At 37.2% G+C, this 17,117-nt stretch overlaps 1 protein-coding gene across 2 annotated transcripts in view; it reads right to left on the reverse strand.

The window, feature by feature from the left end:
• The window catches only part of IGSF11 (immunoglobulin superfamily member 11), a 196,756-nt gene that overhangs the window by 24,950 nt on the left and 154,689 nt on the right, over positions 1-17,117 (reverse strand). For both annotated transcript variants that reach the window (XM_020985851.2, XM_020985853.2), the window contains 3 exons: positions 8,686-8,849; positions 5,869-6,076; positions 3,036-3,191 (listed from right to left, as the gene is read on the reverse strand). In XM_020985851.2, coding sequence (XP_020841510.1) covers positions 3,036-3,191; positions 5,869-6,076; positions 8,686-8,849 — 528 coding nt within the window. The remainder of the gene's footprint in view (positions 1-3,035; positions 3,192-5,868; positions 6,077-8,685; positions 8,850-17,117) is intronic.

A 17,117-nucleotide genomic window follows, 5' to 3' on the forward strand; every position in this document is an offset into this window, starting at 1 on the left:
ATTATGTTGTTCCTTTTGTGAAAGACCTTGAGAGGTCTTCTGATTATCAAATAAAACAAACTTAGGATCATAAAATGAAATTTAATTGTATTCTCAGAATTATAGAGCAAATGCATCATTTTATGATTCAGCAGCTCTGGATGCATTATTTTCTCTAATACATAACTAGATTCAGGCCTGGGGAAATAGAGACTGGGCAGTAATCTGGTAAAGAGAAGTTGTAAGGACAGCCAATCATACAACAGGATAACAGATCACAGATCTAGAGTTGGAAGAGCCCTCAAAGGCCACCGAGTCTAACCCCCTCATTTTAGGGATGAGGAAAGGGAGGGCTTACCCAAAGACACAGGGGTATTAAGCATCAGAGTCATAATTTAAACCTAGGCAAGCCATCTGACTCCAGAATCAATGCTCTTTCCACTGAGGTATGTAGTAACCCACATAACGCAAATCTCCATGACTCCTACCAGAGCGGGCAGAGATTGGGGATAATGAGGGGTTCGCCCTCCTTGCTGACATCTCAGCTCACAAATAAGTAGTGTTCTAAAAGCTCCTTTCTAAAACAGTTGTGTAGAACTTGGAATGCATTTTCAAAGAGAAAGAGTAATATAACAAATGTCCACTGATTAGGGAAAGGCTGAACAGATTGTGGTACTTGAATGTAATGTGATACTATTGAGCTTTAAGGAATGGTGAGTACGAAGAATACAGTGAAGCAGGAGAAGGCAGAAGCTAATGCAAAGTGAAGTTAGCAGAACCAAGAAAACAACAAAAATGATAACTACAATAACATAAATTGGAAGCACAACACCAACAAAAACCCATGAAACTGAATGCTGCATAATTATAATGACTGAACAAGAAATGAGAAAATGCCCCTCTCTCACTACTTTGAAGAGGGGGAGACTATGGGTTTGAAACACTGAATGTGCTGTTAGATTTAGGTCATTGGTTTTGCCGAATTACTTTTTATTTTCTCTTTCTTTTTGATTTTTGTAACAACAGACTACTCTCCAGGAGGTTGGGGGGGTCAGAAAAGTATTTGAAAATAAAAATAAATCAAAATTAAATTTTTTAGAAAGAAAAATAGTATCAGTTCTAACTGTTTCTAGGATTACCTTCAAGCTTTAGTGAATATGTAATTCTACTGAAATACTGAAAATGTGCAACTAAAAATAGCCAAAAGCAATGCCATTATAATGCAATTCATCTAAAAAGTAGAATAATTACTCCAAACAGTAATTTTTTTTTAATGTTGAGGCTTAAAGAAAGCAAATTCAGAGAAACAGAAAAAAAGAGGTAAAAATAGACAATATATTCTGAAGGAAACTTATGAGTATCTTTTTATGTTTAGACACCACCTTATTGGTTCTATATTCCAATTTCATACTAAAACTTAGCACTTCTCTTTTAATTGAAGCAGGCACATCCCTAGCACTGCTTTTATATGTATTGGCCACAATTAAGGTTTTCCTTCTGACTCACAAATGGAATGAAGAGAACTTTTCAAGGTAATACGGCAAAAGTCTGAAAATGGAGGAAGGATAAAGGAGATTTAAAATGATGAGTCAATGTTCTCAGAAGAAAGACTGCCTAGAGAACAATTTTCTAAGCTATGAGCAATGAAAGAGGAGTACAGTGGACAAGATTTCCTTGGAGGGGAATAAAGGAGGTAGTGGGGGAACAGAAATGGGGAGAGAGTTTTCTCAAGCCACCAGGTGGCACCATTGGTCCAGGACAACTTGTTTGCTACATAAAGCAACTTTCAAGGTGGTTGGACTCTGTGTGAAAAGCAGGTTAAGTATCCTTAATTCAAAGAAGGCCTGAAAATATTTTATGAAATGAATAATTATAACAAATCTCTCCTAGCATATATTTATATTTCTTTTCACTTTAGCATATTATAATTTTTTTTCATCATTTGTGTCCACATCTTAACTCTCCCATTAGACTCTACAACTCATGGAGAGCAGATACTGTCTTACTTCATTTTTATAACTCTTCTTTGGAGGAGACGCATCTTTCACATGGTAGGCATTTAATATTTGTTTGAATTTAAACATTACAGTGAATCCTGGCCATATGGAAAGCAAATCTAGGTCACTCAGGGCAGACTTTTACCTAAACCTAATTCCCAAGTAGTCTAAATGAGTGAAAATGACCAGCTTCTCTAGGTGAGCCACCAACCTCCACTTTTTTTTTGCTGTATCAGCTTAACCTGTCCTGAGTAAGATACAACAATCAGGACTGCTAAATCTTCTCGTCCCAATGTGGCAGATTCCATCCATAATTCTGGTAAATTCTCTTTCACTTTCCATTAATGAAATTCAATTTTTTTTTCTAATATATGAAATTACAGTTTCCAGGCTTAGCAAAGAATAGCAGCTACCCTGTTCATTGCTACCTATTTTCATTTCAGTTTCAGTAAATACCTGAGCTTCCCTTTCAACATTTCTTCGCCAGATTCCTCCTTATCCTGAAACTTTCTCTTTCTGGACTATAAGCCCTATGAGGGCAGGAACCTACATCTCATCTAAATGTTGTATCACACCCAGAGACCAGAACAATGTAGGTGCCTGATATTTGTCTCCTGAATTTCACATCTTCTTTGTGCTAAGAGAGGTTCAACCCCTTGCCATGGTCCTCAAACAACAATTTAAAATTTAGCTTTAAATTTTCACTTTCATGAAAGAAGAAAATTGGATGGCATTATAGTTGTCATCCCCATGCCCCTAGAGAGAAATCTATGGGTAAAACTTCATTGTAATTATTGGTCTTAAGACATCACAGACACCAATGAATACAGATGGTAATTTCATAGATAAGGCATATGTAGAGATGTAAAGAATGCAGTTCTGTTATTATAAAAGGTTAAAGCACATACAAAACAATAATAAAGGCAGCATCTCTGTGAACTCAACACAGTACTATTTTTCAAAATCTACATGGCAAAACCAGTGACAACTGAACATTATTACAATAAACTTGGTAACATTTGTGCTTATAGCAACAACACAGGTTGTGTTTACAAATACCTTGTGTAGCAGATGGAGGTAGCCTGGGGATATTATCCAACTTTTCCCAGAGATAAGTTGGCCGGGGAATACCTTCTTCTGAACTACAGATCAGTATGACGTCACTACCTATGTCCTGGGATCCTTGAATGCGACAGAGTGGGACAGAAGGGGGAACTGCAAAAGGAAAAAAAAAAAAAATATATATATATATATATATATATTTAGTATCCTCTAACTCACAGCAAAGTGATAACCAACGAAATATCTCCTAATTAAGCATGTGTCCTGGAACTTCATGGTAACATTCCTGATGCCATACTATGGAAATGATCACCTTCCAGGTAAGACTGCCTTACAACAAGGTTGTAACACCACAGAGGTACAGCAGGAAGAAACCTCAGATGCCACATAGTCCCACTCTTCATCTTACAAATTTCCATCTATAACTGAAGTCCAAGAAAGTGAAATTCAGCAGATAAGTGGCACAGAAAAGAGAACACTGGGCCTGAAGACCTGAGTTCAAATCCAGCCTCAGACATTTACTGGTTGGGTGACCCTGGGAAAGTCAATTAACTGCTGTTTGCCTCAGTTTCTTCAGCTTTAAAATGCGAATAATAATCTACCTCTTAGAGTGTTGTGAAGATCAAATGAGATAATATTTATATATTTATAAAGCACTTAGGCGCTTTAGCACTTTAGGTGTGTGTCTGGCACATAGTAACTGCTACGGAAAGTTAGCTATCTTCATCATCATCATCATCATCATCATCATCAGACTTGCTCAAGGTCACATAGGTGGTAAGCATTAGAGATGGTTTATGAATCTAGTTCCTCTGACTTTAGAATTAATCAGTGCTCTTTCCAAAGTACAAATGCCTCCTTGTGGTACTTTCCAAATTAAACCCTCTTGCATGAGATTATAAGGCGGATTTGCCTTATAATTAATTCTTCTCAGACTAGTTAACAGTACTATAATCAGAGCCAAGTGTATTTATCTGCTACCAAAAATATGCTAGGTATTTTATGAACATTAAGACAAAAATTTTAAGTTAAAGGTTTTCAATCTAAAGTAATTAACAAAGTACAGGTAACACAAAGAAAACAAAAGAGAACATTTAGAGAGAAAGGCAAGAAACGACAACCCTGGAATAGGGTTATGAGATGTATTTCCCAAGTCGGAGAGAGCAGGGCAATACTGTTCCAAGTCCAATTAATGATCACACAGCTCTACTGGCTTTTCAACAACTCTTATTGCCTCTTCTTTCAAATACCAAGAGTTCCCCTATTTTTCATCTCCCGAGTTTGTGTCCCTGGTCTTATGGAAGACTAAGAACATGTGTAGATCACCAGGTACAACTCAACACCACTAATGGAAAAACAACTCTGAGCACAAACGTACTGCCTATGTCACCTTAACAGATGTAGTATGGCATATAGCTACATGAAAGCTGCCACATCTTCTATGAGCTCACCTCACCTTATTTATTTCCACGTTTCTTAAAGATAAAGGAAGAGAGACAATGGGAGGTTGGGCTGAGGAGGGAGAGGGGTAGATAACTTCTAGTTGAGAGATGGGGTCAATGACATGACTTTAAAGTATGGTAATGTGTTCTTTTAAAAATGTGCATAATTTTCAATTTCGTATTTTGTTAATTTTTGGAGGGAAACCCTCAATAATTCTACTTGAGGATTGAGGGGGAAGCAGCATAGGGTAAAGGAAGGAACACTGGATTTTGGAGTCAGAGAACTTGGATTTGAATGCAGAGCTTTGGTACTTACTATTTGGGAAAAGTCATTTAATCTCCTGAAACTCTAACTTCCTCATTTGTAAAATGAGTGAGGGGACTGAACCAGATGATCTCTCAGGCACCTTCCAACTCAAAACCCTATGATCCCACACTAGGTTGAGTATGGGGGAAAGGGCACAGCAACGGAACAGTACTTACTGACTTAAAGAAACAGTAAGAACCCAGACCCAGTTTAGTGAAGTCACTCAAGAGTAGAACAGAAAGAAAGAGAGTTGGGAGGAGTGTAGATGAGAGGAAGTAGGATGTGAAACATCCAGCTTCATCAAGTTAAGAGAGCCAGGAATTTGCTAGAGGCTCTCTACTCTTGTATGCTACACCTTATTTAGGAGTGCTTTAGAGTCTGTTGAGCACTTTCGCCTCATTTGATACTCACAACCAACCTGTAAAGGTCCCCAGGGGACAGGCATCACCACCCTCAGTCCCTACAATTAGAGGATATCCTACAGGAATCCCCCCAATCTCACCAAGACCTACATGTCTCTCCCTCCTCAGCCCCACCATCACCTTGAGTCAGCCCGCCAGACAGCTAACTCTTCAATAATAATCAACATGGGGCAACGTTTTATGTCGATTGCAGGGAAGCCAAAGATTAAAGTATAATTTTAGGGGAATTACCCTAGTAATGATAGTCAGACAGCTGCTCTCTACTTGTGACTAAAACCTGCTCTGGCCAGTGGCAAGGGATGGCTGCAATCCCAGGAAGAGACTTCTCCTTTGGTGGTGATATTTAATCAAAGGTCCCTCTCTATCCTTCTCCTTATCCCATCATCAGGGTCTCACTTCCTGACTTACTTTACTCATCAGAAAAGTCAATTCTGATCTAGGAAGAACACAACTAAGTGATAAGTTTCAGAGAGGCAGTTGGGAAATAACGTGGCAGAAAATACAGGTGTACAGAGACACATGGGGAAAATGCCCTAGAGATGATAATGACAGAAGAAGAGACAGAAACCATCTAATGCGGTAACCAAGCAACCAAGTGACCGAAACAATAACTAGACTTATATGTAAAGCCAGATATTTGATTCCTTTCCAAAACCCACCTAAAACAGTAAGCCCAGTGACCCCAATGTTCCTGCCACCCCTGTCTGGGAGGTTATTGACTAAGCACTGGTATGTGCCTGTGTCCATCAGCTGGGTGTTATTGATGAAGATGGAGACATTAGTAGCTGGCATGGTGCCTGTAAATCCTACCCTACCATGGAACCGTGGGGCACCATCAAACATCTGTCCACCCTGATACAGAATGACCTGCAATAAAAGAGAAAGAGAGAAAGAGATATTAAATTTGCAACTGAACCTTCTCCTGGACTATGACAGAAGCTGCTTAGGTGACTTGTAGGTATTAGTACATATTAGAGACAATCCCTTAGAGTCAGATAACAAAGCAATGATCACAAATTCTGTTATTTGGTTTCTTTACACCAATGGTTCTCACATACTCTCTTAAAAATGACTGAGTTTGGACATGGCCATTGTGGAAACTTATTTTGCGTGACTATCCATGTTTATAATGAGGGTTTTGTTGTTCTTTCTTTTTCAGCTAGGCGGAGACTAGAGAGAGAGGGAAGGAGGATAGATATTTACTAACTGAAAAAAATAAGATTAAATCTTAAAAAAATATTGAGGAATCCAAAAAGCTTTTATGTGGAATATACATATGTCAATCTTTACTGTATTAGAAATGAAAACTAAATTTTAAAAAATATTTATTAATTCATTTAAGAAAAAATAGCAAACCCATTACATGTTAACATAAATCACATATCTTTATAAAAATAACTTCATTTTCTAAAACCAAAAAAAAGGAAGAAGAGTGGCCCTGTTTTACATAGTTTTACAAATCTCTTTTTTTGTCTGACTTAATAGAGGACAGCTGGAGTCTCGTATCTGCTTCTGCATTCAATCCTGTTTCGATATTTTTTTTTTGTTTGAAGTATATGAAGAAAATCTGGCCTCAAGCAGATATATAGTTGGAAAAGGGCAGAGCATTTTAATAGATAAATACTATTTTAGTATTGTAATGGAATGGTTTTGACCTCAAGGAACACTTTAAAGGGTTTTGGGGACTCCCCAAGTCCTCAGAATACACTTTTGAGAATCACTGCTCTAGGCTCTAAACACTCATCTGTCAAATGGAGATGATAACTTTCTTCTGCCAGGTCCACAAGTAAAGAGATAATATCCATGTTTACCTTGAGTATAGTTTCTAAAAATGTTTTTAACAGCAGAAAATCAAAGCTACCCTTCCCATGATTATTGTATCACAGAATCATGACTGTATTAAGATATTGAATACTGACTAATATCCCCAGCAAGGAAGAACAATTAATAAATTTATGACTTCTGTCTAGTTCTAATTTTATTACCAAAAATAACTGTTCCAGTAATAGGTCTTTAACAAATGACAGTCGTTTATACTTCATAAGCACGCCTGAATTTCATAGCACAAAGACAGGTTCATCAAATACTTTCATGTGCTAACACGTCTGAGTGAGATAAAAGATCTTATTAAATGTAATAATCATCTTTAAGTACAGAATTGTATACAAAAGCACAATTTATTTATCTTACACCTTTTTTTCACTGCAATGAACATTAACCAGTGTGGATCTTTAGCTAAAAATAGATACTTCTAGCAGTAATAATGAGCATTAGTAACCTGAGCAAGTAAAATATTAATTTAGTGAGTCATAGTTTCAATTTTTACTTGCATATGCTTTTTTTTAAAAAAGACCCTGTCATTTCTTCCAGACCATAATTCTAACTAATTTTCTTGAGTGCTCTAATGTACTTTTGAGAACTTTGGAAGAAATCTGTTAAGTAAATTCAAGTGGTATTATTATTACATTATTTCTTTATTACTACTGATATGACTAGCAATCTTTCACTAAAGTCTAACTGATACCACATTCTGGTTTGGGAATGATGCTGTTTTCTTGAAGGTCTGTCTATACCCATGGAGAATAAGCTCTGGTAAGATCCCACAAAGCTGGACTAGTTTTGAGTAGAAGGCTGGCAAATGACTGTAGGTCTGTTGCCCAAAAACCAGTGTAGCCAAGGACAGAATGGCTTATCACCAAAGGGTTGGAAAACAAAACTTTTTCAGCCACAGTAACTCACAAATAACATGACAGGATTTCAACCCACATCAGTGGAAGGTATGACCACAGCAATGAAATCATAGTTCCTTATGTATCACACTCATAACTTGTCTAGTATCATTAACTGACTCTTGAAAACAAAATGTTAAAGTGACATAACATAGGTTGGGGGAGGGAGCGCAGGTGAAGACAGCAGGGAGGGCTGTGGTTCAGGGAGAGAGGCAATTAGCTGCAAAACTGAAATGTTATACATGTTACAAATAAACAACCACTCAAAAAACACTACAGTGATGTTACCATAATATTAAGTGAAGTTTGATTATAACGTATTAACAACATTATTGAGGAAGAACATTAGTTGGGGGCTACATTATTTACAGCATACCTGTATTAAAAAATACAAAGGTCTCTTACTCTTCAGTGCTTACTGGCCCCATCTTTACTAAATACTTTATTTTTTCTTTAGTGCTCATGGTTGTTACCAATGCACATGAAGAAAGGGCCTTACACTTGGTTAATTTAAAAGTTGATATCCAGGAGAATGGGTCTATTCCTCTGGCGTATACACACACACACACACACACACACACACACACACACACACACACACACACAATGGTCAGACCTGCTTAAACAGGAATTTCCATGAGTGTCACTTGCATCAAATTGGATAGTTCACTAGCTCTTGGTGAATGTCTAACAGGTAAGAGATGATCCTGGTCAGACACAAAAATATTATTACACTGAAAACAGTACCTGTTCAGGTTGGTTGGCGTTGGAGAGTGGGATGACCATCCAAATGACATTAAGGTTAATTAGGGCAGCACTCGTGGTGAACGTACAAGGCAGCACTGCCGTCTGGCCCCGAGCTACTTGTATACTTCCTGGGCTCTCTGAAACATCTAGAGATGATGCTATCCCTACAAAACAAGAAACACAAGAATCAGGTGCTTGCCTCACTTCTGTCAACTTCAAAAAGAATTTGATTAACAGAGTAATAGAGACAATGACAAAAGACAGAGAAGATAATTTTAATTACGTGAAACTGAAAAAGCTTTTACACAAATAAAAATAACATACCTGAAGGGAAGTGATCAACAGGGTTTGGAAAAGTATTTTCGTTACATCTGTTACATACAAATAAGGGTTTGACATCCAAGATATATACAGTCAGCTAACAGAAAGCTATTAGACTAAATGCCATTCCCTAATAGATTAGTGGTCAAAGGAAATTATCAAGCAGTTCTCAAAAGAAGTATCACAAGCTATTAGCAGCCATATGCTCCAAAGCACTAATAACGTTATTAGTCAAAACTACTCTGAGATTTCACCTCCTACTCTCAGCTAACTGACAAAGATAACAAAAGACAAGAATGCTCACTGCTGGAGGGGTTGTGGGAAGACAGGCACACTAATGCACTGCAATGGTGGAATTGTGGATCAGAAAAACCATTCTGGAAAGCAATTTGGAATTATACAAATAAAGTAATTAAAATGTCCACACCCTTTGACCCAGAGATCTCACTGTGAGGCATACACTCCAAGAAGGTTTCTGACAAAAAGAGAGACTCCACATACACAAATATATTTACAGCAATGCTTTTCATGGTAGAAAAATCTGAAAACAAAAGGGATTCCCACTGATTGGGGAATAGCTAAACAGATTGTGGTATGTGAATGTGCTGGAAGAAATAACAAACACAATGAATTCGAAGAAGCATGGAAAAAGCCTTATATGAACTGATGCAGAGTAAAGCAGACCCAGGAAAATAACATACACAAAATAACTACAGCCACCACAAAACAAGTAAAACTAAATGTTGCAAAATTATATAAAGTATAAGCTTGGCCCCAAAGAAAAGATATGAGAAGACACTGCCATTTTGCATAGATGGGATCCATAGGTATGGCTATAACATGCATATAATGTTAGATTTTTTTAATGTGTTGACTGATCTTATTAAAATTTCTTTTTTCTTTTAAAAACAAAATTTTTGTTATAAGGAATGAATCTCCAGGAGGAGATGTGGGGAGTGGGGTGTAGAATACAGGGAGAAATATAAGCAATGTGAAAACTAAAAACATTAAAAAATAAAAAATGTGAATGGTCTGAATGACAGTTCTACTAAGCCACTGCAGACTCAAGGCACAAAATAATAATGAAAACTTTGAAAGGTTATTAAGTCCATCCTATCATCTTCTAGAAACAAGCCATCTCAATCTGTCTGTAAGGGCTAAATTTGGCCCTCCTCTCTCTTAACATAAAAGCTTCTATTTCAGAAGTTAGGACCAGCTGCCTTACTGCTTCATCAAGTAAAATATTAAGTGTTTTTATGCACAATCAAATTGGGGAGGGAGGGGGAAAGAAAAGTATAACACTAAATGCAAGTCTAAAACAAAATAAAATGTTGAAATATCTAAGACCATAAAGTTACAGTTGACCCTCTTCTTTTCTCCCTCTACAGATACTATCTCATTTGTTGATCTTATCAGTCACTTAAACCAATGAACATTCATTAAGCACCTACTATATGTCAGGAAGTGTCCCAAGTGCTGGGGATATAAGCATGACAAAGACAGACAATCCTTGCTCTCAAGAAGCTTACATTCTAACAAGGGAATATAATACACAAAAGGAAACTGAAAAGGAGGGAGTGGGATGGAAACAAAAGATGGTATGATGGAGAAGTCCCAGGAGTGCAACCAGGTGGAAAAGCTCCCGTGGATTCAACTGATCTCTATACAAATGACTCTAAGATTCGTTTTTCTAGCCCTAACCTCTCTCTCCTGCCCTCTATGGTACCAAATCACAAAATGCCTATTACATATTCCACACTGGATGTTGGGTATACTTATTAAACTCAACATGTCCAAAACAAATCCTTCCCCCCTCCCCATATCCCAAACATTCCCCACTTTTGGACTTACTTATTACTTTCCAGGGCACCACTATCCTCCCAGTCACCCAGGCTTGCAACCTAGGTGTCATCCTCAACTCTTCCAGATCCAATCTATTGCCAAGTCCTATCGTTTCTACCTTTACAACATCTCTCACATACACCCAAGACTCCTTCCCTCTGACAATGGTACCACCCTGGTGCTAGCTCTCATCATGTCAAGCCCAGACTTTCAAAACGTCCTGGATTCCTCCTTTCTAGTCTGTCCTCTACTCAGCTGCCAAAAGAGATCTTCCTTAAGTTCCGGTTCAACTATATCATACACACATACACCCCTATCCCTATTAAATAACTCCCAGTTACTTCCAGGATCAAATATTAAAATCTTGCTTGATTTCTAAAACCCTTCACAATCTTGCTGCTTTCTTATTTTGGCAGTTTTCTTACAATTCACTCTCTTTTACCTACTGTATCATCCAGCCACACTGGTCTTCTTACTGTTTCTCAAACAGAATACTCCATGTCTTAACTCTTTGCCTTTTCATTGACTGTCCTCCAAGCCCTGAATGCTCTCTTTCTCTCCTCACCTCTGCCTCCTGGCTTCCTTCAAGCTCAGATTAAAATCTCATGTTTTGTATAACCTATATCAAATTTCTTACCTTCTCAATGAGGATGGGTAGGGAGGGAGAAAGGGAGAGAATCTGGAACTCACAGTTTTAAAAATGAATGCTGAAATTTGTTTTTACATGCAACTTGGAAATAACATACACAGGCATTGGGGTACAGACATCTATCTTACTCTACAGGAAAACAGAAGAAGAAGGGGATAAGAGAAGGGGGGAAGGGTATGATAGAAGGGAAGGCAGATTAGGGGAAGGGGTATGCAGAATGAATGCCATCTTGGTGTGGGGGGAGAGGAGAGATGGGGAGAAAATTTGGAATTCAAAATCTTGTGGAAGTGAATATTGATAACTAAAAATAAATAAATAAATTTTTTAAAAATAAAATAAAAAAATAAAATCTGTTCCCCAAGAAGCCTTCCCTATTCTCCCCTCCCCTATTATTCATACCTTCCTTCTCAGATTACCTCCAATTTTATCCTATATATTTCTTGTTATGTGCACAGTTGTTTGCATGTTGTCTCCCCAACTAGAATGTGAGTTCTTTGAGGGAAAGAAAGTACTGATTTTGCCTTTTTATCCCCAACACTTAGCACAGTGCCTGGCACATTTAACAGTAAATCATTTTTCAGGCATGTCCAACTCTCCATGACCCTATTCAGTGCTTTCTTGGAAGAGATACTGGAGTGGTTAGCCATTTTCTTCTCCAGCTCATTTTACAGATGAGAAACGAAGGTAAACAGGGTTAAGTGACTGGCCCAGGGTCACACAACTAGCAAGTATCTGAGGACAGATATAAACGCAGGGAAATAAAAGAGCCTTCCTGACTCCAGGACTGGCACTTTTTAGATTAGATGATCTCTAAGGTACTTCCAAGTCTAAATATATGATTCTAGGGCTCCACTCTGCATTCTCTCTAGCACTCAACTAGAGTTTCCCAACACTCATTCTAATGAGATAAGGGAGCTCTAGCTGCAGCTGCCACCACCATCACACTTAGCAAAGACAGGATAGCAACCTCTCTCTCTCCATGGTTACATCCTCCTGGACCAATTCCACCTCCACTGAGTTCCAGAGACAGATGACTTAATTTTAGTAGAAATTTGACAAAGAGATTAAAGTAACACAAAGGGGGAAAAATTATCCAAAGGAAGAGTCTGGCTTTCTGAATTTCTATGGATGCAAAACTAATGCAATCTAAACTGTATATTTAGGTAAATTTGGTCTCTGTTTTCAGATCTGACAGACTCATCAATCTGTCCAAGAGATTACCTAAAAGGGTTCTTGACTGAAGAAGGAAAATTAACTGAGATGTAAATATAAAATCATTTGTGCTTTGCCTTTTATGTTTGGGCATGTGGGGAGGGGGTGGATTGGGAATGGTCCTGTGTGTTTTGTTTCTTTGGACAGACATAAAGATACTGCATTGAACTCACCTGCACTTTAAATTAAGTAAAGAAAGTACAAAAATTGTGTTCAATATAACTTTTATCCAAGAAATAACATATGTTGGTTCCACACTGTTGTCAGTTACCAGAGAGGAAGTGAAAGGAAGGAAAGGGTAAAAGTGAGAGGACAAAAAGAAAGTAGAAATAGGAGGAGAACGAAAGCACGTTTAGAGAAGCTTGTAGAAGTTGGGAATGTGATAAAGGTGAAGAGGGGAGAGCTGGGAGGAAAAAAGGATTTATTTTCAAGGCAACAGCATTGTAACTAGAGCAATATCTCCTACAATACATCTACAAACTGGTTCCTATGCCTGGGATGCAATTCCTTTTTACCTCTGTTCTTCTTAATACTCTCTAGTTCACTTCAAGGCTATGCTCAGATGCTCCCTCCTACTGGAAGCTTTCTCTGATCTTGTCAGTTGTTGGTGCTTTTTCCTTCCTGACACTTTGCCGTGTATTATCTCTAACAGAATATAAACTCCTAGAGGGAAGAATTCTCCTCGTTTTTTGCTGAGCTCTCCCAACACACCCTTCTAAACCTAAAAAAGCATGTCAAATTGAATTCTGAGTGGGATAATCAACAAAAAGTTTGAGGGCAGTAACCAAAACTCTCCTCAGATCACAACACTTTGGAAACACCAAACTCCAGAACTAGTTGTGAAAGCTGCAGGACATAAAAGTCAGACAATTAGGCCAGATATCTCCCCCCATCTCCAGAGGTGAGCAGAGTCCAATATTAACATAAAGTCAAAAAACAGGCAGCAAAAATAAGCAAACAACAACAATAACAAGAAAACTGATTATAAAAAATTACTATGGGGACAGGAAAGTTCCAGATATAATTCGGAAGAAGACAGCAACTTGAAAATATCTACAAACAAAGCCTCAAAGAAAAATAAAGATTAGAAGCAAGCCAACAAGAATTCCTACAAGTCCTAAAGAAAGAGGTTTTTAAAAGAGAAAAAAATTTAAATTTAAAAATCAAATAAGAGCAGTAGTGGGAAAATGGGAAAAGAAACGAAAGCAACATAAGAAAATTACAAAAAGAGAATTAACAGCTTGGTAAAAGAGGCAAAGAAGGGCAAAAGTGAAAGGCAAAAAAAAGAAATAGGAGAAGAGAATGAAAGAATATTTAGAAAAGCTTGTGGGAGTCGGGGGTAGGTGATAAATGTGAGTCGTGGAGGTGGGCTACAGGAAGGAAAAAGGGTTTATTTTCCAGGCAGCAGTATTGTAATTAGAGTAACACCTCTATTCAAGTAGGAGAAAATAATTCTGTACAATATTTAAGAATTGGCCAAAAAGTTTTTTTAAAAGGGTACAAAACCTCACTGAAGAAAATAACTCCTTAAAAACTAGAATTGGTCAAGTGGAAACTAATGACTCTATGAGACATCAAAATACAATAAAAGAACATCAAAAGCCTGAAAAAATAGAAGAAAATGTGAAATATCTCAGAGGGGAAAAAATTACCTGGAAAACAGACTAAGGAGAGAAAATTTAAGAACTGTTAGACTACCTAAAAGCCATGATTTTAAAAAGAGCCTAAACATCATATTTCAATAAATAACCAAAGAAAACTGCCCAGATATCATAGCATAAGAAGGCTAAGTAGAAATTGAAAGAATCTACAGGGGACAGCTAGATGGCGCAGTGGATAGAGCACCAGCCCTAAAGTCAGGAGGACCTGAATTCAAATCTGACCTCAGACCAAACACTTAACACTTACTAGCTGTGTGACCCTGGGCAAGTCACTTAACCCCAAATGCCTTGGAAAAAAAGAAAGAAAGAAAGAATCTACAGATCACCTCTTGAAAGAGATCCCAAAATGAAAACTCCCAGGAATATTATGACCAACTTCCAGAGTTCCCAGGTACAAGAGAAAATACTCTAACCAACCAGAAAGGAATAATTCAAATACCATGGAACTACTGTCAGGATCACACAAGATTTAGCAGCTACCACTTTAAAGGAGCAAAGGGCTTGGAATATAATATTGTGGAAGGCAAAGAAGCTAGGATTACAACCAAGAATAACCTAGTCAGCAAAACTGAGCATAATCCTACAGGAGGAAAAAAATGAATACTCAATGAAATAAAGAGCTTTTAAGCGTTCTTGATGAAATGACTAAACTTGAATAGAAAATCTGATGCAACACAAGACTGAAGAGAAGCATAAAAAGGTAAATATGAGTAAGAAATCCTAAGGAACATATCAATTTTAAACGGTTTGTATTCCTATATGGGAAGATGATACATGTAACCCCTGAGAACTTTATTACCATTAGGACAGCTAGAAAGAGTTCACTTAAAGGGCATGGGTATGAGTCTATTATGTGGAGGTGATCTCAAAATTAATGAGGGTCTCCACTTAGACCTTCCTCCCAGAATCTCAAGTTAGAAGAGGCCCCAGAGGTCAGAGGTCTTCAAGTTGAAACCACCTCTTGCCAGGAATCTCCTTATAATCTCCCCAACAAGTTATCATCCAGTAACTCCTTGAAGCCTCTCTATAGAATTCACTTTAATTGTTCTGATTTTTTCCTATATGTCAAGCTAAAATATGACTTTCTGCCACCTCCACAATAATGCTGAGTGTGCAACGGGGTAGGGTAGGAATAAAAATGTACTTTGTACCAGGAAACAATGTGTGTTATTTTGTGAAAGATTCTAAAAAAGACACTGGGTAGCTTTTATGGCACAAGAAACTTCAATATTTTTCATCATATGTTTCAAAACAATTGACTTAAAAGAATAATATTCAATAATGTTCCCAGACTTTTTTGTAGTAAAACCAAACACAAGCGGATGGAGAACTAGACCCTGAGCCAGTCAGCCAAGAATTCAAATTTAACCTCAGGCACTAACTAGTTGTGTGATCCTGGACAAGTCACTTAACCACTGCCTGCCTCAATTTCCCCATCTGTAAAATGGGGATAATAATAGCACCTACCTCCCAGAGTTGTCACAATAAAATGAGATAATATTTGTAAAGTACTATATAAATATGAGCTATTATAATATTTCATGTAAATGTGTCCATTAGTATCAAAATGACTTAATTTTAAGTATGGAAAATAAAATTAGTTTGGTTCACTGTTATTACTTTTTCATTTAACTTTTTATTTTATTTTTTTCTCCATTACACGTAAATAAAATTTTTTACCATTTAAAAAAAAATTTTGAGTTCCAAATTCTCTCCCTCTCTCCCCTTCTCTGTCCACCCCTAGCCAAGCAATTTCAATAGATTATACACATGCAGTCATAGCATAAAAGAGCTGTCCTCCTCCTGGGGAATAGTTAAACAAACTGTGGCATATGAATGCAATGGAATATTATTATAACAAAAGAAATGATGAAATGGACAGTTTCAGAGGAAATACAGAAAACATCTATGAACTGATGCAGAATGAAGAAAGAACAATCAGGAGAACAACGACAACAGCTAAAAAAAAACTTTGAAAGAACTCTGATCTAGGCAATAACCAATCATATTTCCAAAAAAACCTGTGATGAAACATGTTATCCACATCCTGCCAGAGAGCTATTAGAATTAAAATGCAGAATGAGGCATACACCTTTGACCATGGCCACTACAAGAATTTGTTTTGATGGATTACACGTGTTTTTATGAGTTTTCTTTTTTTAATTATTTGTGCAGGGGTAGTGGGAGGAAGACATAATAATATTATTATAAAATAAATCAAGAAATAAGTTTTTAAAATAAAAAAGATGTTTTTAAGTAAAATAAATATAAGGCTGTTTAAACATAGTTCTACTTTCCCCTGCTTTGCTAAAACAGTGGTGCCAAATTAAAATAGAAACATAAGCCATACTGTAAGGACCCCTGTAAGCCATATGTTGATATAATTTCTAAGATGTAATATTATCTATGTTTCATTGTATTTTTATTTATTTTGATAAATATTTTCCAATTATACTGATCTTTTTCAGGCCACATTTTTCAGGAGTGTTGTGGGCTGCATGTCTGACATCTCTGTTCTAGAGCACAGAGGTCACTTTGGCTGTAAGCCCCATTATAATCAGCCCAGATGTAACATTCAATTATTTTGTATTTAATCTGTCACTATGTTCACACAGGATCACAAGCCTGGAGATTAAAGGAGTATTAGGGGTCTTCTAGTCCAACCCTCCTATTTTACAGATAAGAAAATTGAGACCCAAAGAGGCTAAGTGGCTTGCATAGGTTCACACAGGTAGTAAGTGGCAGAA

Source organism: Phascolarctos cinereus, unplaced genomic scaffold (assembly GCF_003287225.1).
Source record: "Phascolarctos cinereus isolate Bilbo 61053 unplaced genomic scaffold, phaCin_HiC Scaffold_726;HRSCAF=1367, whole genome shotgun sequence".
NCBI classification, from domain to species: Eukaryota; Metazoa; Chordata; class Mammalia; order Diprotodontia; family Phascolarctidae; genus Phascolarctos; species Phascolarctos cinereus.